General features: G+C 43.7%; 1 protein-coding gene and 2 long non-coding RNA genes across 5 annotated transcripts in view; 2 read left to right on the forward strand and 1 right to left on the reverse strand.

Annotated features, from left to right (window-relative positions):
- The window catches only part of LOC142589044 (uncharacterized), an 11,270-nt gene extending 6,782 nt beyond the window's left edge, over positions 1-4,488 (reverse strand). For both annotated transcript variants that reach the window (XR_012829798.1, XR_012829799.1), the window contains exon 1: positions 3,981-4,488. This is a non-coding gene — a long non-coding RNA (uncharacterized LOC142589044). The remainder of the gene's footprint in view (positions 1-3,980) is intronic.
- Positions 4,489-6,517: 2,029 nt separating this feature from the next.
- Positions 6,518-12,340, forward strand: LOC142589062 (uncharacterized). Of its 2 annotated transcripts, XM_075700857.1 has the most exons (3): positions 6,518-6,783; positions 8,362-8,547; positions 12,131-12,340. In XM_075700857.1, exons 1-3 carry the CDS (start codon positions 6,669-6,671, stop codon positions 12,142-12,144), a joined length of 315 nt encoding a protein of 104 aa, XP_075556972.1. In that variant the 5' UTR covers positions 6,518-6,668; the 3' UTR covers positions 12,145-12,340. The 2 variants fall into 2 exon arrangements, with proteins under 2 accessions (XP_075556972.1, XP_075556967.1); XM_075700852.1 differs by having other exon boundaries at positions 6,532-6,783; positions 8,362-12,340.
- Positions 12,341-13,106: 766 nt separating this feature from the next.
- Positions 13,107-22,742, forward strand: LOC142589334 (uncharacterized). Its single transcript, XR_012829857.1, has 2 exons — positions 13,107-13,289; positions 16,754-22,742. It is a non-coding gene; the product is annotated as an uncharacterized LOC142589334 (long non-coding RNA).
- The last annotated feature ends 355 nt before the right edge of the window (positions 22,743-23,097 follow it).

The following is a 23,097-nucleotide window of genomic DNA, read 5'->3' on the forward strand; positions in this document are numbered from 1 at the left end:
ATTAGAGCATAACCTCCCTATAGCGAAGCAACATATAGGGAACTGACAGTTAAAGTGAAAAAAGTGCCAGTCCTAATTACACTCCCTTAGGGCATTCACATATTTTTCAATGATATCCCATTCATGCACTGCGTGCACAAGAGACTATTTAAATATGACAAGCCTTTGGTGTAACTTAGAATGATCAGGGGTTCCCTGCAGTGCGATTAGGTGACAAGTTTGGTTCAGTACATATTGATTGGTTTCATTGCATGGTATTTATATAATTGTTATTTTTACAATATATTTCGCCAACTGCCTAATGCGAAATTTGAGTGCAGCTCTATACATGTTTCCATTTTGCAATATATTGGCTAGCATGGACAATCTGTCTCGTGTGGCACTTCACAAACAAAGCGAAGTGTGGCGCGACTGCGTTGCTAATTGGAAGACCACGAGAGCAGCACATGGGTGATGCGTGGGCGCAATTCACAGCAGCTGCCGCAGACAGACCTGCTCATGCAGCGCTTTGTTTCCATACAGATGATGCGCACTAGTGTGGTATAAAGGCATCCAAGATTTTCCTTCCTAGGAAACATCTAATGAAGCAATAGCTCCTAAGAAGGCCACTATCCAAAATAATCAAGAAAGGAATAGAGAAAAATGTCACAGAAAATCGCATCAAACTAGGTCAGAGCATCAAAAATTGACCAACATTCTAGGCCTTGCCCATGGAAAAAGTCTTGCAGCAAGGTTAATTGAGCACAAATGATATGCAGGTATTCTATGGAGTGATGTCAAGGCTCGAACACTGAGCTCTGCTCTTCTGCAGGACCTTGGTGATGCACATTTTAAATGCCATTCTTCTGGCTACTATGGTTTCCAGGAAAATTGGTCATCATCTTTAAGAGGACAGGACACCACCATAGTACATTTTCAGGCATATTACTTGCACTAGCATACAGAACAATTAAGGTTTACTGACAATGAACATTTGTGGCAGGACACAACAGCAATGACAGTATTTGGCAGGATGTTTAGACAACAGACTAAAGAGAGTGGACTGGAGGTGAAACCAGTTCTTTTGGTGAAGTATTTAGCTCGGCTTTAAACAGTGCATTGCTTGCATATAGGGTAACATACTTGTCATGTGCAATTTTGTAACAGTGTACTTATGATGGAAAATTCTGATCAAAACCACACAGTGGCATGGTGAGGCAAGTGGACAACACAGTGGTCTTAAAGCATTGTTTCGTGCTGAGTACTAAGTAGCAAGTTCGGTATTCCCGCACAGCAGCCAGGTTAATGAGATCAAAAATGGGAATAAAATGTCAAACCAAGTGACAAAGCATGAAGCAAGACCTATAAAGTTTCAAAGTTCTTTGAGTCGTGTGTGCACCTTGTTGGCAAATGTGTGAACTTTCGACGCATAAAAAATGTTGTCAGTGGAAACAACTTGTCAAAGATAATCACTTGTTTATCAACAAAGCGAGTTTTATCACACAAAAGTTCAAAAAAGCCAGCTTAAAAAATGAAAAACACCAGTAATTTTGACCTTCTCTTACATTGAACACCCTGTGATTAAACTGTCTATGGCATCTCTGGCATGTCATGCGGACCAACACCTAGGCAAGAGACAATGCCAGCAACTGCTGCAGAATAGGCAAAAGCAGAGAAAACAGTGATGGCACGAAACAGGCTGTAGCATTACAAAAAGAAAATGCACAAGTTTGATGACGATGATGATGATAAAAAAAATACAATTCAGAGCCCTTCCACTATGTGAAGATGGAAGACCAGCTGAAGCTGTACTTGTTGACAAGTATATTGAGTTATATATGGTTAATTGCTATATTGATTAAATAAAGAAACATACACACAACTTCGTTATCTTTGATATTCTATTTACTTTGTCACCATGGTAACCATTGCTTTGTGGTCACTGTGATATACTGCAATAGGTCGCCGATGCTTTAGTGCCCACTCCCGCTTCTGTTTGCAAAGGTGATCCTCACGGGCACGCTGTTTTTCATCAGTCACAGAGCAGCTATCCGACATTACGGATCTGCAGACAAGACGGGTCTGGCTATAGCAGCTGCCCGTTGCCTTCACGCTGTTGCTCACACCGGTGCTCTTAACATGCACATCGTTCTTCTTCAGTATGGACTAGACGCTTCCTGGCCATAGCAGGACCAAAGTAAAACTGCTGATAACGTCGCTAGAGCGATGTCGACTTCACAAGAAAACGAGGCACAGACATTGGTGGGTACACAATGACGTTTTATTATTCTGCCATCCACTCCAGAGCCACTGAGCACTGCTGGCGCACAGCAGGCTACTGTGGATTCAATTTTGTCGACGCAACTTTTTTCTACACACCCTGTCGATGTATGCACTATTGGTCGTGGTCAGAACCTAGCCATATACAGCTTCGCTTTAAAAATAGCAGGGTAAATGGAAGCAGACACGTTCAATGCATCACAGAGGAATGCAGCAAGCAAAAAGATGCGGTTATCTGCAGCACATGCCAAGACCTTGTACAGCTTGTGGCAACAAAATGCAGCACAAGCAGATAACTCAATCACTTCGCAGTTGTTCTAGCCTTGTGAACTGGAGCAACTGGCTTTCCTGTCCAGGAAGCACGGGCAACGACACTGCACACATGTTGGTAATATCAAGCTTTGATGCAGACATAGTAATGTGTGGTGAAGAATTAAGTGTAATCTTTGTTTCCACTTCTGCATGAATTTTGTGGAAGTGCTGGAGGGTCAAGGTTTTATACAGCTATTAATTTATGTATGTGGTCTAATAAACCATTGCAAAGTGAATGTGTGGCATCAGCAACAGATAGCCAGGCACTATCACAAAAAGAAGCAAAATAATGCTAGGTTGTCGAAAGTTGCAAATTCTGGAGGAGGGAGAGAAAAGGACAAGACTGCATCGATCAATTGGACATGACTGAAGGCATGCACGGTATGTCGAGCAAGAAGCAGACAGAAGGAGTATTAAAGAAACGCATGAAGGAGAAGCCTGACAGTGTGTGAAGGCAAGAGCATCACATGAAAAGAAAAATTTGAAGAAAGTAGCAAATGAATGGGGAGCTCAGATGCCAAGGAGCAAGAATTTTCTGCTAGAAATGTTATTGCTGTTGTGCCTTAGCCCTGGTGCTGCAAATGGAAGGTGGAAGAAACAAGTACAGTACAAGTTGAAAAAGTGCTGTGGCAAGAGTGAGCGGCATTAGATCGGTGCCTCATCAAAATGATTGAAGTTGCAGTGCTCATCTGCACTCAACAAAGTGTGCTCATCTGCACTCAACAAAGTGTGCGAGCTATCTCGAGATGAAATGTGCAATCAGCCAGCTTTTCCAGATTCAGAAAAGACTTAAGACCAGAGGAAAATTTCTAAAACTACAAGACAGCAACCTGATTTGTTAAATCATATTTTGGATGTTTCCAGTAGAAGCACTTGCACCAATGAAAACTAAGTTGCATTAAAGGTTGGACTTCAGAAAGTGCATGAACACTACACCAACGATAAATGCAATTCCACTACATGGATAACTTGCCTTGTATGAAAACATTGTTTTCACCTTTTGCTCTCCTGTTCGCCACACAAGCATTGCGGATTAAACAAAGTCTCACTGTTTCGTGCAATGCGTTTGTCATTGGCTGACCACAGAGACGCCGAACAAGTGTACTGGCAGGCATTCAGAGCTATTTCGCATGCAGTTGTAGTGATCTGAGCCCTTGTTTCGCCCACATAGAGCGCCCCGTATATGAGCTAGACATTGTAACAGCCGGGATTATTAACTAGCCAATATCAGTGTTACTGCACAGCTTTCACAAAGGTCTACTGCTATGAAATTGCATGACGACCACTTTTCTTTTGCATACATTTCTTCCGTATTCATCCGCAGGGCGTAGTGTTTTGCCAGTGTGGCTATACAGCTCTCGCAACGATCTACGGCTCAGATTGCATGACGACGCAAGTTTTATACTTACACATACAGAGTACAAGATTTCCATTCCCACGAACCTCCAAGTGTGCTGTATTCTCAGTTACATTAAGAACTAATGCATCGGCACGGCAGTTAATTCATAAACTGTTTCCGTTCCCGCGATTCCCCTGAAGTGTGTGGTATGCTGACCTTGATCAACGACACTAATGAACAATGCATCGGCACGACGTAATGCTTTGCCACTAAAGTCATCCGAGAAGACACCTCACTTCCAAACGTATCCCCTTGCGACTATAAAATTTAATATGCTACCGTCGCAACAAAATAGAAACAAACTCGCCTCGGTCGCGGCTTTTCCCGCCTTGCCGGCCACGCATCCTGTCGATTCTGTGCTGCAAGCTCGGCTAGGGACAAACGGAGCAAACGGTTTTCTTCCCCGTAGTACCTAAACGACGAGAAATCTTGAGCACCAAAAGTCCCCACATTTCTCTCTCGCAGCTACTGCTCCTCGCGCGTGCGCAGAAACAGCGGTGAAATCCATTTTCGATGTGCTCGTGGTATATTGTGACTTCGGATTGGCATCGTTCTCGGAAAGACAGGACACCTTGAAGCACGACCTACTGAACTCCAGACCTGCACAGATCTCCCGCCTCCAGCACGCCTGGTCTAGTTCGCCCCTTTTGCCGCTAGGGAAAGAACGTACGAGCAGAGTGGCGCTAGTTATAACCTGTTCGCTGTCGTCTGCTTCTGCGATCTGTTCAGCGCTTGTCTTGCCACTTCGGCAGGCACAAAGCGCTTGTATTGGCGGTAAATGAATAAATTCACAAATATACAAAAGAAAACATATTAGCGAATGCTTTGCGTTTGAATAGTGAAACTAGAAGAGGAGGAGCGGTGCAAGAAATGTAAACAACGAGCATAGGTGGCAGCTGCAATGCTAGATCGACGGCATAAATTTCCCTTTCCTAGCCTCTGTAAGAGACTGGGAAAATTGTTTAAAAAGATTCATAGGATAATCTAGCTTCTTTTAGTTGATTACAGATAGCCTAATGTCGTAGATGACATTAGGATTTACTGCTGTGTGCCGTAGTGAAAGGCAGATGATCTGTAAAAGCATAGTAAATGTATTCACGAGTAAGTCCTCCGCCCGATATGTGCAATAGGCTGATCGATTCTGTTTCAAGGGAAGGTGAGCATATCTTATTTTTGATATCGTTGGATGTCTAGCTCAGTAGAAAGCTGGCAAAAAATTAAGCGATCCCAGTGCTTTAAAACGTGCTGCACTGCAGGCCTTAAATCGTGTCACGGAACTCTTCAAACTGTAAAGCTAGCTTTTCTGCGTGGTACGGCGGCAGCATAACGGTGGTGCTTAAGATACGTACGCAGTGAAGCTGTGTGCGTAATTCACTTTTTGAACTCACGACGCATTCACGGACAACTTTTAAGGGTTAAAATGAGTGGTAATCGTTCTGTCGTCGAACATTACGGTGGTTTAAAGTTTCTAAAGAACGCAGAAGCGAATTTTACAACGTGTACAATGAAACTGTTGTGTACGTTGCGAACTCTATACACAATGTGATTTATAATAATCTGCTTGAACAAGGCAATAGGAGCGGCTATTTAACGCTATTTATAGAGAGCAGCGGACTACACGCTCCAACATTTTTTAGGTTGGGGCAGTCAACTTTTGCAGCCGAGTGACCGATCAAAGCCTTGTGGCATCACTGTCACTGTGTTAACAAAAATCATCAACTAGACAAGCAGCTCGTCACAACACAACAGCTGCCGTACTAATTACAACGCCGCACAGCGGCCCACTGCGTAGCAGACGAACAGGTTATAAAAGCGCCACCTACGGCCGTCGGTTGAATGAAAGTGGGCGCAAGCTGCTCCCATAGAAGCCGGATATCTGTGCAGGTCTGGAGTTCCAGTAGGTCGTGCCTTGAAGACGCGCTTGACAAGTACCGTTCCGTCTGTCACAATGATTCATTTTCTACTAAAACAGCACGTGAAAAGCTGTTTTAGCTTTATTATTACGCGAAAACATGTTTTGTTTAACTATGAAAACTTGTCATTGCGTGTACGATTATATGTTACGTAAAAAGTATCAGCGGGCCGCTAAAGTTGGAGTACAGACGACAAAGTTCGCGCTCGCTTTGAAACAGTTTGTCGTCTGTTCTTGCTTTTCTTCGCTTGGTCATGCACTGTAGGTGAGTAAATATGTAATATGCCTGAATGGAAACATTTTATGAAGATTTTACTTTGAGAACGCGTCATTTGTGTAGCCATATCTACGTTTTAGACGAAGCCTCTTACAACACCAGCCAACACGAGCCTCGCAGACACATATATTACACATGCGTCTCCCCGCAGGCCGGCTGAGGCCGGTGAACAATAGAAGGCAACATCCACGTGACCCTGCGTTCCCGGATGTTGGTTCCCTAAGTTGGTTTCCAACTGTCCCTATGGGGCCACCGAATACCTAGTGTGTCACGTGATTGGGGAGGTTTCTTCTCTGTATTGCTGTAGTGAGTGCAATGACACAGAAACCACGTGCTTCCAAACGCCGCCTACTCCGCTTCGGAATGGCGCGCGGCTGTGATCGAGCTGCCATCGGCGATGACGATCGTCGCTGCGAATTTTGCAGCAAACTATTCATACAGAGGAAGAACATGCTGCAACACATCAGGAACGTTCATAAAATGGCCGTGGATGTCAAGAAATTGATGAAATGCGACGTATGTGGCACTTCCCTGCCTACAATGGAGAAGTATTCGGTGCACCAGATCGCTGCGCACAACTGACGTGCAAGGCTGACGTGCACCTGGTGTTCCGGAACAGTAAGGGTGAGGAACAGTTTTATTAAATTTATTCTCAGTCATCGTGAGCAAATGACGTTTAAACGCAATATTATATCTTGGACTTTTTTTTAATTTCTTGTTGCGCAGTGTGCTTCCAAAAAGGCAGTTGTTTATGCTTTGCGGGCCTTTGTTTTCTCTTTCTCCATCTGTTTCGCGAAGAGCAGCTTTTGCGCAGGTGCCTAATTTATTTCCTTGGGGTATTTTGAAGTTTGTGTCCTCGTTAAATATAATTTGTTTGTTTATCCATCTATAGTATAGTCATGTGTGCGCGCTCCCAGCGATGCGCTACATGACATACGTTTGGCATTGTCTGCTATCCTGCACAGCAACTGGAGTGAAATTTGACGTTTGTACATCTTATTTTTTTTAAGCGACAGGAGTAAGCTGTTCTGCGTTCTGACGTTGCTCTGTGCCACATGCGTGCGTGGCTTAGTCTTCGCCTCAGTGCACGTTGCAATGCGGCAGAGACGCAGAACCGGGACCATACATGAATTTGCGGATGTCGCCGGGATGGTTTCCCAGCGTATTGTGGGCAAGCTCTTTAGCAGTACATTTCATAGAATAGAGCGAAATGTGACGCTCGCGCAACCCCCCCCCCCCTTTTTTTTTTACTTAAACAAGAGGAGGAATTTGCTCTGCGTTCTGACGTTGCTCTGCGCTACTTGCGTGCGTGGTGTAGTCTTCGCCTCAGTGCAGGCCGCAATAGGTCCGAATGCAGGCCGACGTAGGTCCAGGACCACACTTGCAATTGCGGCTGTCAGCGGCTTGGTCTCCCGGCGTACTTTGAGAAAATTCTTTAGTAGTACCACAGTCCTTCAATTGAAGGACTCTGGTTGTAGATTTCATAAGGTAGAGCGAAATTTGACGCACGCGCAATCCTTTTTTCTTTAAGAAGAGTGTGTTAGGAGAGGCTACTTGGTAAGACATCTTTTTGTGAACGTAAACTGCGCTTGGGAAAAGACACCAATGTACAAGAAGACAGGAAGAACGCAGACTAGCAACTGGTTTATTGAAATGGCACATAATGCTGCCTCTTCGAACCAGGCGCATGCCCAAGCCAGATCATAACCGCGTGACGATGGAACACTCCCTCGCCAAGCCCCTATGTACAGTAAAAAATCAAGCTCTTCTTGAAAAGCAGGAGCTTTTCAAGAAGAAACTGAGGGAAGGGATTCACACTGTTCTGGGGCGTAGCTTGCACCACGTGCTCTCAGTTCGTCTTTGTCTTATTGTAACAGCATTGCTGTGAATGTACAGTCTTATTCAATATTGAGGAAGGAGTGAGCATAGATCATGCTTAAGTTTCATATTTGTTTCTTATTAAAACAAAACTAATATGATAAATTTTTTGAAGTTATGGTGCACCGCATTTGAAATTCAATTTCAACAGAAACTTAAGCAATATCAAGGATGACCTCATGACACGGTCGAATTGAAGGTGAGGGAGTAAAATAAATGCTACATTAGCCCATGTCCAAGACCTTCAATGTGATTATTTTTGTTTGTATCTCTCTCCCCAAGGTACTTGTCACTATCTAATGTTATTTTGTGCGTTTATTACAGAATTTCATGAATGGAAAGCAGAAGAAGAGAGTAGCCAGAACTGCTGGGTCATTTTGCCCACGGGCTCCGAAAAGCTGGCCAGTGGAGGGACAAGGATCCACTATCACTGTAATAGATCAGGCGAGGCAAGGAAAAAGGAAGGTCATAGTGACCGTCGGGAGAAAAGTCAGGGGAGCTGTAGGTCTGGTAAGATATGTCTTTCATTTATTACCGTCACAATGGACAATACTCAGAGTCCGACACCTGAAGGCACCACCATAAAAGTCAGGTATCAAAGAAACCATTACGGTCATAAGCCAGAAATTCAGCACTTGAGAATGAGCGACAAGGAAAAGGCCAGCGTAGCAGAGAACCTAGAAAGGGGTGTGCCCATGAAAACCATTCTAAAGCGAGTAAGAACATCTGTGGCATCCAAGCTGAGGCCAGTGCACTTGGCAGAGTGCTCAACCCTGCATAACATCAAACAGCAGTTTAACATTGCTGCTCCATAACATTGTCACACTAATGACGCTATCAGTGTAGACACGTGGGTGCTTGTGATGAAAGAAAAAGGTGAAACACTTGTCCGCCTGTACAAGGCACAAGGTGCAGTGGACCCAAGTGGTACATTTCCTTCAGCAGACTTTGCTCTTGTTCTGATGACAGAGCCTCAGAAGGAGCTACTAGAAAAATTGGGCCCTGCAGGTACTGTATGTCTTGAATCCACACATGGAACTACAGAGTACCAGTTTGAGCTGACCACTCTTCTGGTGCTAGATAAAGTAGGATCAGGTGTAGCTATAGCTTATTTCATCTGCAACCGGATGAACGAGCAAACTTTGACAGCATTCTTCAAATATCTGGAGTCAGCCATGGCCAAAAAAGTGGCTGCTAAGACATTGATATCTGATGATGCGTCACAATTCTACAAAGCATGGTCCATGGTCATGGGTGCTGCACAACAGAAACTTCTCTGTGCCTGGCATGTGGATAACAATTGGCGTAAGAAGATACTCGAGTGTGTAGAGAAACAGCTAAGGCCACATGTTTACCATAGTGTGTGGCTACTCTTAGAGTTCCTCGCGGAAAAGGCATTTGAAGATTATTTTAAGCAATTCCTTTCTAGTGAGGAAGAAAAACTGAGGGACTTCCTGAAGTACTTCAATGACCACTATGCAGTTAGGCCGCAAGAGTGGGCCTATTGCTTTAGGACTAGAGCAGCTGTCAACACTAACATGCACGTTGAGAGCAAGCACAGGACGTTAAAGCATACTATGCTGGAGAGAAAACAGAATAAGCATGGTGACAAACTAATTTCTGCCCTCATGGACTTGACAAATCATTTTTTAATGAAAAGGGCTATCCAGATGATGAAAGGCGCAAAGGGTAAGAAGCTGAGCAGAATTCAGAAGAACTACAGGTCTGGCAGTGAAATGGCAGCTTGTGCCAAATTAAATGAAGATGGCATATGGACTGTGCCATCTCAGTCTATTAAAGGGCTCTCATATAAAGTGTCAAAAGTGGGAGATGGTGCTTGCTGTCCTTTGAGGTGCAAGGAATGCGCAGTGTGTGTGCATACTTATATGTGCACTTGCTATGACCATCTTATACACTTTACAGTGTGCAAGCACATTCACTTTGTGGTCAACGCTAATCCAACTAGCAGCAACAAGGCCCATGAGAGCTCACCCGAAGAAGCATGTGAGGCAAGTCGGGCATTGCACATTGTACAGAGTATAACAAAGCTGGAAGCAGCCAAAGCAGTGTCCAGCTCAGCACTCTTAAGAGCAAAAATGGACTCAGTCAGACAGGCAATATCAGATGGTGAAGTCTCTGAGGGTGTGGCTGAGAAGGCAAACAATTTGTTTGAGCCAGTTTTCATGCTTGTTGAAAGTGAAAGTGACCCAAAAAGAAAGATGCCAGACCATTCAAATAAACCAGCCAACAAAAAAGTTGTGCGCCTGTTAAGGTTTCACTCTACAAAAAATACGCGCATTTCGGCCGACGTACCGATTCTCCAGACCACGCCACAAGGCTGAATATGCAAGCAAAACCCTAGATTGTGGCAGCCATCATCTAGCCTTTCAAGGCCCACTGAAGCTCAAAAGGAAGTCCTTAAATAACAGCTTAGGGACAGCAACATAGAAACTGAAGAGATAACCACGTCAGCAGGGCACGATTACTGGTAACAAGCCTCCAGTGCAGTTAGGAAGAGCGAAGTGGTGCAGTAGTGCTGTGCTGTCATGCCTTATTGAAGCAGGTTGAGGGCTCGCATGTTAACAAATCATGACATGTGGTCTCTGATGATTAGCCCGTCTGTTTTTGTCTGTGGTGTGCAGCCATATGTCACAGCTGGATGGTATGTGTGTTAGAGCACGAGAGAGGCCACCATGCTTGTTGTATGAGCTGCTGGTAAGTGTTCTGTGAAAATAGGTACAAACCCAGTGGTCATCTCTGGTATGTGGCAGCTGTTGGATGGTAGTGTGTTAGAGCACGCCTCCATGCTTGTCATATGAACCGCTGGTAAGTATGTCTGTACATAGATGTAAGGAAGTGCATTGGATGGTGTGTAGTGCTTCAGTGTGCAAAAGCCTCCAATGTGTTTTGCTACTTATAAATTTGTGTAAACACTCAGTAGCGCAGTAGTTATGATGTTGCATTGCTGAGCTCGAGCTTGCGGGTTCAATCCCAGCAAAGGTGGCTGCATTTCAGTGGTGGTGAAATGAAAAAAAAAAAGTGTGTAGTTGAATTTAAGTGCACATCACAAAACCCAAGGTGGTCAAAAATAATACTGAGTCCCGCACTGTGGCATGCCTCATAATTCGATCTAGATTTTGTGTTCCATGTGATGTTCTTATTGCCCATTTGAATAAACTTTTATTTTTCAGATTACCAAAATAGAGGGCATATGCAATGGTATTGTGTGCAGTCTGGATAAGTTGCTCTGGTCATGAGCACTCAATTAAAACTTCTGCATATTTAGCTGCAGCCGACAGTGTCATAATGATTGTAAAGACTATGCAGAAAGCTTTAGGCCACCCTACATATCAGATCAGTTTAATATTGCATCCCTTATGGTGCATCTCTTACTTGAGTAGGCATAATAACAATTGGCAATGCTTCCTTACACATTTAATATTTTTCTTTCTTTCTTTTGGAAGAGTAACCTTGGAAGAATAATCTACAACAGTGCTCCTACCTTCTCTATCCCCATTTCTTTTCTACACTTCAACTTCATTCTACGCACTATCTTATTCTCCTCTTCATCCTACATTGAGGGTGTGGGAAAGTGAGCTAAAGGTGCATAAAGATTGCTGTGCCGAATTTAATTGCGGCACTGACGAAGACAAATCTTTGTCAAAAGGTTCACTCCAGCTACATTCTCCCTCCAAACACTGTTTATCACTTCAAGCCTTCATATTCCTGTGAGCTTTTGTCTTGTTTAACAGTTGTAACAGTCATACTATTTATTACTATCAATAGCCAGCATACATTTAGCACTGCAAAGGGCTGTTTAGAAGACGTGCGAGTTTCTACTTCCCTTATGATAAATACTCCAGACATTCAGTCTCTATTTTATGAAAATCTTTCAAACATTGCCAGTGATGACCACCATATGGGTTAATGTCGGCATGGGACTGAGGCTTTCCCGCAAAAAGAACAGTTATGTTTTGCTCATATCATGTGACTGGCAGTTTCTGCTGTAATTTTTGCACTTGTCAACTGCACTGTGAAGAGTTCATTTCTGTGAATATGTGCTGGCCTGATTCTTCTTGTTCACGCATTTCAGATCTTGTACTATGAGATGAGGAGGTGTAAAATAAAAACACCGTGTAGATTTCACAATGCCTTTAAGAAACCACGCAAAGCTTGGAGATGAAGCATTACATGCAACTTGAACCAAGTGTCTGGACACAGTGAGTGAAAGTTGTTTTGTTATGAGCGAGGGTGTCGGTGTTACTTGTAACTACTTTAAATAAAAGTTTGTTTCAAAACAGTGGCTCAACTCTGTGTTCCCCCGGTAAAAAACAAAACCATTGGGATTTCCAATTCGCTTTTTAAACATAATTGACCTATATGAATAAAAAAAAAAACTTGAGGAATCAAGATATAAGCTTACCATACCATGGAAACACTTGAAACTCCTTTTGAGAAGCTTACTCATACACGAACACACTATAGCAATTATTTTCAATCATATACTCACAATTTGCCGCGTCACCACGTCAAGTTTCAAGGCAGATTTTTTTTAGACTCGAAGCTATATGCTTAATTCTATCCATTGTTTACTGCATTGCATTTGATTTTCTATAACAAATAAAATTGAATTCTCCATTGATTGCGCCGACGCTCACGTTATAATTGCATGCTATTATTATTGACTAGTCATATATATTCTTGGGGGGTGGGGGGCTGCACTGGTGGCATTCTACGAATTTGCGCCGCGTGTTTGTGCGGGTAAGCTTAAGCGCAAAATTTTTTTAGCGCGTTATGAAAACAATGCACTGCGGGTATTTTAATTAATGCAACGAGCTGTATGAAATATCGGTCAAGGGGTTGGAAACGTCGTTATAGAGAATCCCGACGATTTTCTTTTGCGTGTGTGTATTTGGAGTTGATGCAGTTTTCTTTATTTATTTTGGCTACATTGCGCCAATTGCGCTTCCATAGAATAAGGAAACGCGCTTCCACGCGCTTGCCGACTCGATCGCAAGGGGACAGCCTGATCAACATCAATATCAGCAGCAATGGCGGATTTACGCTTGCCATGGCGCTTGCAAAGTTTTCAATAGTTTTCGCCTTTTAAGTGATGCTTTTGCTATTTTAACGTGTGGAGGTTCATTGTACGTCTGTTTTTTCAAGTTTGGCATGTGTTTTAACACATGTGAAGGTGTAGTCTTTTCTTCTTCAGCGGATATTTGTACAAGACCCTGTTCACCGTCTATCAGGTAAGATGTGTACGTATGCTACACGCAATCGTAGTGCTTCACTAAGCCACAGTGCACTACAAAGTTAAGCATGAGCGGTACACAAAATTCACAAGTTCTTAGTATTGTCAAGAACAACCATTGCTTGGTGAAGTTCTCACAGGCGTTGTAGAAGTTGTTGGGCGCGGCAGTGCTGAACGTAGCGTTAGCGGCTTAAATCGTGTTTTTTACTAGTAACAACGTGTCACTATTTCATATTATTGGCGGCGTCTCCAGGACACCAAATCGATAACGGGGACACCAGAGCTAGAACGCGGACTGGTCCATGGGTTGGGGCTCGCCGAGGCCTGCGCGTGCTAGTAGTATATCTATGATGTCTGTAGGCTGTGTGTAAGTCGTACTTTCCGAATTTTCTGACGCATTTTAAGATCAGCTGTCCGCTTTCGCGGACAAGGCTGGAGTCAGGGTGGTCCGTGAGTTGGAGCAACATAACCTGCTTCCAGTTTAGGACCGCCCTGCTTCCAGTTATGATCCCTCCGCTGCCCCTTAGGTACCCTGCCGCCTCCTTGATTATATTCTAATGCTCTCCTGAGGCCTCTGTTTGCCGGTTACATGTGCCCTCCTGGAGCAGTACTCACTACAACACCAGTCAGAACCTTGCCCATTGGTTTACCTATGTGTGGCCGCAAATATCTGAAACTTAATGCCAGTGCAACAGGTTTGTTGGCAAGGGTGTCAGATCGTTGCTTTGTGTTGAATCGGCCTTTTCTCAATTCTTAAGAATTTAATTGGAATGCACCTGACCAGTGCTGCTCTGTGGTGCTTGCCACCAGTCCCTTGGACAGGGAAGACATATGAGAATCCCTGTGCATACACTTTATATGCAGTGGTGTGACCGCTTCCTTTGGGAAACTACCACGTTAGCGATATTGTGAGCGCAATGTGACTTTCCTTCATCTTCCTCATCCGTACGTAGTGTGTGTCGCTTCTTCCTCGCCATAGCTCTAGCTCGGCAAGAATAAAGCGGTCCCTTAGAAGTGGTGGAGGTGCTGGGGTTCTGCATACCAAGGACGTATAAGGTAACAGTGTTTGCGCCTTTAATATGTCGCATTCGATCATTTTGAGACGTGGTGGTGTTCATGCGTCAGCACAGTGCAAGGACATCCACAATGTAAGAGGTACATGATTCTCGAATTTTATACTCTCTCCGGGCTTTTCTCGCGACCTCAGCACAAGTAGTGGGAGCATCAAAAAACTGACAAAGCTGGTGCATGAATGTTGCCCAGTCAAAAAGATCTGGCTCTTGGATCAAAGCCAATTTTTTTTTTACATTGTAGAGGCAGACGGGCATGCTGTGAAGTTTCTAAGAACTGTCCCACCATTGCTGACTCTGTTGTACATTTATCAAACCACTTGATTCTCACCAAGCTCAAGTTATGGTGACAAAGATGCGCCACGTGCTTTACAGTCACATATTGCACTCGCAATTCATCTGTTATGCCAGTTTGCCGAAATGAGCATGCACAGCAGTGACGAATTCACTATGCATGCACAGGGATTTGCCTTTCCTGTCCTATGGGCTGTTGGCAGGTACGCTCGTCAGGTACACCTCAGGTTTCAGTATGTTTGCATTCGGTTGCATGAATATGGAGGGAGTGTGTTCGCTGTAATCAGTACTACACATTTTGCTAATGTAGGCTTGAGTGGCTTTCCCATGACTCCACTAAATAGTCGGAATACTTCCATGTATGATAGAATGATGAGCATTTTAACCTCCAGACATGCAGCAGTCTTTACACCACTGCAAGGCAGAAGCAGCCTTCTCACCATGTTCACGCTCAAATAAATCTCGTTAAGGCATTTTATGGGCCCGCCAAACCGCCTGCACCACCTGAATGATGTCACTTGTTGTTGCACCTGGCTGTTCATTTCATTTGGCATCCTCTGTTCGCACATATTCGTTTCCAATAATTCAGGAAAATTGCAGGGCTGGTTTGCAATCTTTCCTGTTTTCTTTATTTTTCTTTATGGCCTTGTAAAACTGAGAAACGATAATGAAAAAAAGAAACAAAGGCTGCCTTCCTGTTCACCAGTGAAAGTATTGTTGCTTAGAAAGAGGCGCAGAAAAAGATGTATATGCATGCCGGACAGCCTGCACAAGGTTTTATCTTTGTCTCTTCAAACATGGCGTACCTGCTTGGGGTCAGTGGAATCGCTGTTCTGTAGCATTACTCTGGGCAGCGGAAGCGCTGTCCCAGAGCTCTAAAGAGAGTCATCGGAAACACAGTGCTAAACCTTCATCCTTGAAATGTGAAGGACGTCGCTGGACAGGACGAGAGATGACAAGGTGAGTCTGATTGGGGCAATGTTGTGGTGATGGGTGCCACCTGGTTGAGCGCACAGTATGGTCCCCTGTCCTGAGAAAAGCTTTTCTGGGAGCCCTACACAGTGGAAAGGGGACCAGAGAAGTACAAGCGCACCAGGGGAGAAATGAAAGTCGCATTGTGAAGCATGGTACTGTCATTTCTGGTTGCTTCATGACGCAGTAATGATAGTCGCAGCACAATATCTTCAATTTATTCTGGCAACTCACGATATGCAAGTGAATGCTGCTCACTCTGATCATGTGGCTGCGTTTCAGTGCTTGGATATCTAAGGCCACGTTGCAAAATGCACAAGAGATTTATCGACTTCGTATACACAGAAAATACAAGAACAGTTCTAATAGCACTGAAAAGACAGAGCATTCATGGCGTCGTTCAAGCTCAGTGTCCTTGAGCGTGCGCAAGAACTAGTCTAACTGATGTTATGACTGGCCTGTGTGGTCAACGATTTGTGTCGCGGCGCCAAAGCAACAGTGAAAGGCTGGACCTTTTAAATACGCCGAGCCGCCTGCAACCGTTGGAAAACGCCTAGGAGGCCCTAATAGCAAAAAGACCTTATCATTTGTACAGGCATTTTCACCTTCTTACCCACGGCTTGCACAACACCCTGATGTCTGCGTAGTCTCCACAGTGCTGTTTCCCTTCAGCAAGTGGGACGGTTAAGCTTCGTGTGTGCATTCGCTCTTTCTCTTCGTCCTCGGCAGAGAAGGTGCCAGCGTTCTGTGTGTGTGTGTGTGTGTGTGTGTGTGTGTGTGTGTGTGTGTGTGTGTGTGTGTGTGTGTGTGTGTGTGTGCGCGCGCACGTCAGTGCCTTTCCTTCTGCTGAGCCAGTGGGGGTTAGAAAATTTGTTGAACACTTCCATGTATCGAGCGGTGGCCGCCAGCGTAGAAAGTGTTTTCTCTCTCCTTTGAGCAAGGGTATTCCAAACACTATAAAGGACGTCTTCGCCAATGGAATTGAGCCTTCAGTTTTTGATCAAACTAGCATGTCTGTCGCTCTCCATCGGGAAACTTGCAGAGTTGACCACTCCGTAACAATGTGAAGTAAACATTCATTGTTACTCGTTGCCTTGTTGCCGTATCTCCTGCCTGGCCCCCTGAGGACTCACGAGCCGCTGCAAAATGCAGTCAGCGGCACGATCCTGAGCACCTGGGTGCACAGTTTGTAAGAATTGGTGCCAGCGGTTCGATCCGACAACCGATGGTAAGCTCCAGACCACCAAGCCCACGCTACTTCCACAGTCTTGGGTTTCCATCTTTAATACGGAGCAGCAGCAAAAAAAGAATTGACAGCTGTGAATAAGGTATGCGGATGTGGGCTGCTTCCCTTGAACTTCCTGAAGGCAAATGCCTTCAGGAAGTTGCAAAGGCGTCTCACCAAGATTAGAAGTTGCAAACCGACAAGTGCAATGCATAGATCACACACTAACAATCCTGTCTCCAAATTATCAAAATGATGCACAGTGGGAAAACAGCTGAAATTTTAAACAAATGCCATCATGGTCGCAACGAAGCCCTGCTTCAGCCAGAGTCAAGGTTACATGCACAAATGTCTCTATGTAAAACGTGCTGCCTGCAATATCACCAACCATGGCACGTGACTTTCGTAAGCCAAACAATGTTAAATACCATCCCTGGATGTGTGCCCCACAGCAAAAAAGGAAGAGAAGAAAAAAAGGAAAGAAAAGACAGGGCTTGTCATGCGAGTGTGACGTGAACCCTTGGCTCCGTCATGGGGGAAGATGAAGAAGGAAGATCACTTGGAGGCAAAGGGGTTGAGTGCTGTTGCTTTTAGCACTCGCCTCCTGGCAGCGTGAAAATGCAACATTTCAATTTCTTCCATTTCCTTTAATAATGAACTAATTAGAAATATTTGTTTGAGAAAATGCTCCCTTGACGGCTTCCAACGTACCAATGTATCTATAACTAATATTTGCCATGGTGCTTAATGAGAGGGGCTTTTTCAGCCCAAATTAGATCCTGCAGACTATAGTACTGTATGGAAAATATGGTACATGGAACTGTAAAATTTAATTTTCCACAGCAATTTCTACCTGTGCAGTTGGAGTTGGCTTTGTCACAGCATAGATGTGAGGACCGTGAAACAACCTTTATTCCCTAAAGATCCTGTCCTGTAGTATATTTGAGCATTTACATAAAGGCATGGAGACCCTCAGTGTGTTGCAAACTAAGTGGCGGCATATAGGTGGTGTGTGCTGCCTGTAGGGATGCCACTGTAAGCCATCTATGTATTGGCGGATTTCTGAATTGTGGATGGGAGAAGGCTCATGGCTGTTCTGCCTTTGCACCAAGCACTGCAGAGCACAGTGCTGCAATTTTCTCTTTGTGCAGTTGGAAGAAAATTATTCCTGCAGTGGCAGCGACTACACAGAAAATGCACCCTACAAGAGTGGACAGAGTTTCAACGTGACTGTGGTTTGAAATGGTCCGGCCCCTGTGTATACAAGCACCGATTTTCCCAGACAAGTGTGACAGTGCCTGGCTTTGAATGCAGTGTGCTGCTTCATAAATATTGCAGTTGCCCAGCGCTAAGCTGCCTGGATTATGTGGTTGCCATAATGACTTCTCTGTACCCGTGGGACAAATATTTGCACTCAAAATAGCGACAGAAGCCATGCATTTCCTGCTGACATAGAATTAGGTTCCACAATGTCATCTGATGCATACACATGCTGTGGTGTGGTTGGTGTGGCCATGCTCTTTTTTCCTCCCTTCAAATATGCTGGTGAACTGCCACTAGTTACAGATGTCTGCAAGGAGTGCGCACTGTGTGAGTGCTGCACATGAATTGAAATTACGACCACCACAGTGATGATAAAGAACACATTGAAAAGTAATCTGACAACACTTAAGACTGTCTACAAGTTTTCTGTGAGAGATTTCCTCAGGGTTGACAAAAACCATCTTAGGGATCATTTAATGGGGTGTTACCGCCCACATTATGAGGTGAAAGAAAAGGAAGCCATTAGGATTTCTCTGGTGGTGCAAGGTGCTCTAATAGATGGCTTTGAATTGCAATAGACATAAATATTATCATTCTATCTGTCTGGGCACAACTTCTTCGCCAACCTCTCTGTCATCTCTGTAGCACATTAATCTGGGATAGTAACTCACTCTGACGCAGGAGATGAAAGTGCATGCCAGGCATGCTGACCACACTGACTTGGAGAGTGCCACTTTCTTAAATGTGGCAAAAGTCTGTGTTTTGGGCGAAATAAGAGCTCATAGGCAATTTTCATCTGTGATAAACAGAAATAAGTGCTGCCAGTGGTCAGACATCATTGAGGTCGAGCTTCTCAAGCAAGTGGATGCCATCGAGAACACCAAAAAAGCCAGTGATAGCCATTGTGAAGCAGATTCAGATGGTAAGGTCCAGCCGGGGTTTCTCTGCACAAGGTCACCAAGTGGAATTCCTAAGTAACGGATATTTTTTCCCCTAAACTGCTACCCTAGAGTGGCCGGAACATGCACCGTTCGATCCAAGCATGCAGCTGTTATCAAAGTTTAGTTTAGTCAATTATTGAAGCTTAAGATGGTTTTAATGAATGTACATTAGGAAACAATTGTAAAAGAATGTAAAAAAATTTGAACTGTGTTGACTCTTTGGTGGCATACTGTTGCTAATCCTGAAGTTACGTCCTCAAATGACTTATGCTCCAGGTATTTGAGCAAAACTATGGGTGTGGAAATATGAATTTTTCAATTTCAAAGCTAATTTGAATAATGAAACCTTAGTGCGAAGCGAATATTTTTCGAATATGAATACTACTGGTATTGCAAAAATCCATTTTTTTTCACCAACCAGAGGTGCAAAATAGTCTACTGCATAGCAAATAATGTACAGGGATATTATGCTTCGTGGTTAACAAAATTCTCTAATACAACACTTTTGTTTGACAATGTCATAACTGTAGTTACTTAATGTTTCATGAAGCAAGGACAACAGCTCAACATGTTCAAAGAGCAGTGACACCTAGTGCATGTCACCATCGATTCAGACATCGAAAAGAGCTGCTTAGAGTGTCTGGTATCAGCAGGTCGCTCTTCACAAGCCGAGCCAACAGTGGGCACCACGCTTACACCATCACTCAAACGGATCTTCTTTTTGGCCCAAAATTTCATCATGCAAATATCTTTGAACCTGCGATTGTGGCAGTGAAAATTTCTGCCACGAGTGAAAATTTCTGCTGGGTGATAAGCTAATCAGTCTTTCCGCAGTGCTGATGTGGAAGTGGCCCGTTCAGAAGCTTTTGTTGTTGAACGCATACTTGGGTTCCTTGGTGTTGAAATTATCCTTCCTTTCTCTAAATCAAAGGGCGAGATCTTGCATTCTGAATGTTTGCTTGCGCTCTCATTATTCGCCTTCACCGTGCTTTCGTCAGCGGTCGTCTGCTTGGTGAAGCGGGAGCGCCTATTGAACACTGCCTAGTCACTGATGTAGAAGGTGAAGCAAACAGTCAGAAAGCTAGAAGCTTGCGCAATCTCATCCCAGGTTTTCAATCCAGTTTGACATTGAAGCATCCTGGTAGTATTAAAGTACTTGAGAATGAGGTTCCAGAAGCATTGCCAAGTTTGCCACTTGGTGAAATTTGTAGTTTGGAAACAATTTAGGCTCTTAGCGAGATTAGCAGTGAACAGAGGTTTTCACATGGCGATTGGTGTTGTCCAAATGCATGAAGAGGTCACAGTACGAGTACTTAAGCTGATAGTGTCGGGTAACCATAAGCACCAGCAGGGGCCCCGTGACAGTGTCCCCTTTAACTTCAGATATGCTTCACTGCATGATGCTAAATATGCTTCGCCGCATAACACGACTCTGCTGCTGTGAAGGTGACTTAAACCGACAACAGCCGAGAAGGTGCAAATAGCACTGCGCCGCCTGGTTCTTGCTGTTGGCCTTTTCTTCTTTTCACAGTGTCCTTACTGTAAGTGCACTCCAGAATTACAATGCAGGAATATGCATGTGTGCACAAGCTTTCATTCAAGAGTAACTCATGACCATAAGTTACGTCATCATGGTTTCGTACCATGTCACGGCATCATAAGCGAGACATAATAAAGGGGGCCTCAAAGGCTGCGGGAGAGACTAATCTTTTGTGCGAGATTGTGCTATCCTTGCTGCACGCAGTGCAATATTATGACTCTCATGTCTATGGTGGCATTGTCGATTATGAATGTTTCCTTACTGCGTTAAAAAAATGTGTAGTGCATCTTTCAGATAATAATGGCATTATAGCTTCAGAGTTGTTCAAGTTTGGGGTACTTGTTCACTAAAAGTACACTATTAGAAAAGCTTTAGAATGTCTAGGTCATAATTGCATTTGAAGAACTGTAAGTCTTCCTACACATAGCAATTGGTAGCTTACTGTACGATGTTGAAGGTGGTTTTTATTCATAGGCCCTACGCAGAGAGCAGCAACACAATGCCTGGCATGTGACCAGGGTTCGTAACAGTGTTTGCATTTCCAGTGCTCGTAACTGATTCCAGTCTTAATGCATAAATTTGCTTTATGAATTCTTTGTAGACAGAAGGTGCTTGAATATTGGTTGCATGAAATGCTCCAATGCACACTGTTACGTGCAGGGTGTCTTTTATTACCATACAGATTTCCTTGTTTTAAAGTTATGAGCGCGGCAAATGTGGCATTCTTGCAGAGGAATTCCTCTATTTTGGAACTCCACAAATTTGGAGGCAGTCACATTTTAATGCACTCTCATTTCTTACAAATCTTGAAAGTTGCACCTAATTCAAGATATTCATCATTGAATTTTACTGGTAAATCGAGGCAATATTGGAACAGAAAAGAAAAGAAGGCGCAGAAAAGAAGGTCCCGCTATCTCATCAGATGGAAACATCTTGGCCAGTCATTGTAGCTGCTGATACGACACACTCTGCCTGGCAAGCATGTGCGTCAGTGTGCCATGTCAGGCTATCATTTAAGCTTTGTCCCACACTTCTTGACAGGGCACTGCCGCCTGATGTGGAGGAGGATGCACCAAGTTTTGATTGTACTCAATTGAGCGCGATAATCAATATTTCAGAATAAGTGCAATTTTCGAGATTTAGAAAAAGAAAGGGTGTGCGTTCACATGCGACTGCCTCCAAATATGCCATTTAGAAGGCTGCCGCCAAGTTACTAATAAAAAAGTGACTGAATTTTTCAAAATTAATTTTCTGAAACTCGCATTAGCAGCAAAGTGTGTCCACCTCACCTAGAAACTCCTTTGCAAAAACGCCGGGCTCTCCGTGCTCAAAACTTTTTGCTAAATATCAGCATGGTTAAAAAAAAAACTAGATATGCATAATTGTTAATGTATGAAAATCGTACACTATTACTTTTCAAAATTTTTGTCCTTCTATGCAACACCAGAAAAATTGGAAATAGAAGCTTCAGGTGACCTATCTGATGTGCAAGTTGCATGGCCATATTATTGTTTTAATTTTTCGCTATCACCTTTTACTGTGATGTCGCCACTGCAGCAGCTCGATGGCTGTGGCTTTTCATTCCAGGTCACAAAGCTGCACCCAGGTAGAGGCAGAATTCAAAAACGCTTGTGTACTTAAGTATAGCTGCACATTACAGAAGCAGAGGCCCTCAAGATTTATCCATAGCCCTCGAGTTCCATATTTTTTATTGGGATTGAAGAGTAATGTTTGTGCTGTATCCCTCTATTTCAGACTAAATAATGTGCATGCAAAATTATATCTTCATTACTTTACACCATAGCACCAATATCTGTTGTGCGTTGATTTTCTGATGTCCTTGCATTTGCTATAGCAAGGATTTTTAAAAATCAGCCACAAAAGAAAAAAATTAATGGTCAAGGAACCAAGTGGTGTGTAGCAGCTCCCTTCTTTTTTTACTCGGCCGCAAGTTTTGCACTCGTGTGTTAGCAACACTGTTTCGCCAATTGTGTACTTCAAAAGAAGTGTTACCTTTCTGCTTTGGAACTTTGTGGTTTTGTTCTGCCAGCTGCTTGACCAAAACAAGCAAAATGTACTTTGGATATTCCACAAATTCATTCTGTATGCATTTGGTACAATAAAATTTGTTTCAAGAATGGACAAATGCAGTGATGGTTAATTGAAAACTGCAACATGCCGATTTTAGTTTCATGCTTCATTAATTTTCTCAGCCCCAAAGAAAGCATGCGAGGTTCGAAAATGTATCATGTGACAAAGTGCTGGCCTGCCATGACATTAGTGCACTCGGTCTAGAGAACTGATTAATGCTGCACATACATTGAACATGGTGGCCATGACCATCCCTCATGAATTGGCATTCCCTGCCTAAACCACATCACCAACACAGCCCGTTAACAGCAAGAAAGCTGACGGGGCTTCCAAGAATTTCTATGCACTATTTATTAGTATCGCCCATTGCTTTGCTGACAATTGTCTTGCCAAAGTGGAAGCCGAATCGG

This window comes from Dermacentor variabilis, chromosome 1 (genome assembly GCF_050947875.1).
Source record: "Dermacentor variabilis isolate Ectoservices chromosome 1, ASM5094787v1, whole genome shotgun sequence".
NCBI lineage: Eukaryota > Metazoa > Arthropoda > Arachnida > Ixodida > Ixodidae > Dermacentor > Dermacentor variabilis.

Bases quoted from the DNA above. Each gene is read 5' to 3' on its own strand.
- LOC142589062 (XM_075700852.1), top strand. From the start codon at position 8,901: ATGAAAGAAAAAGGTGAAACACTTGTCCGCCTGTACAAGGCACAAGGT.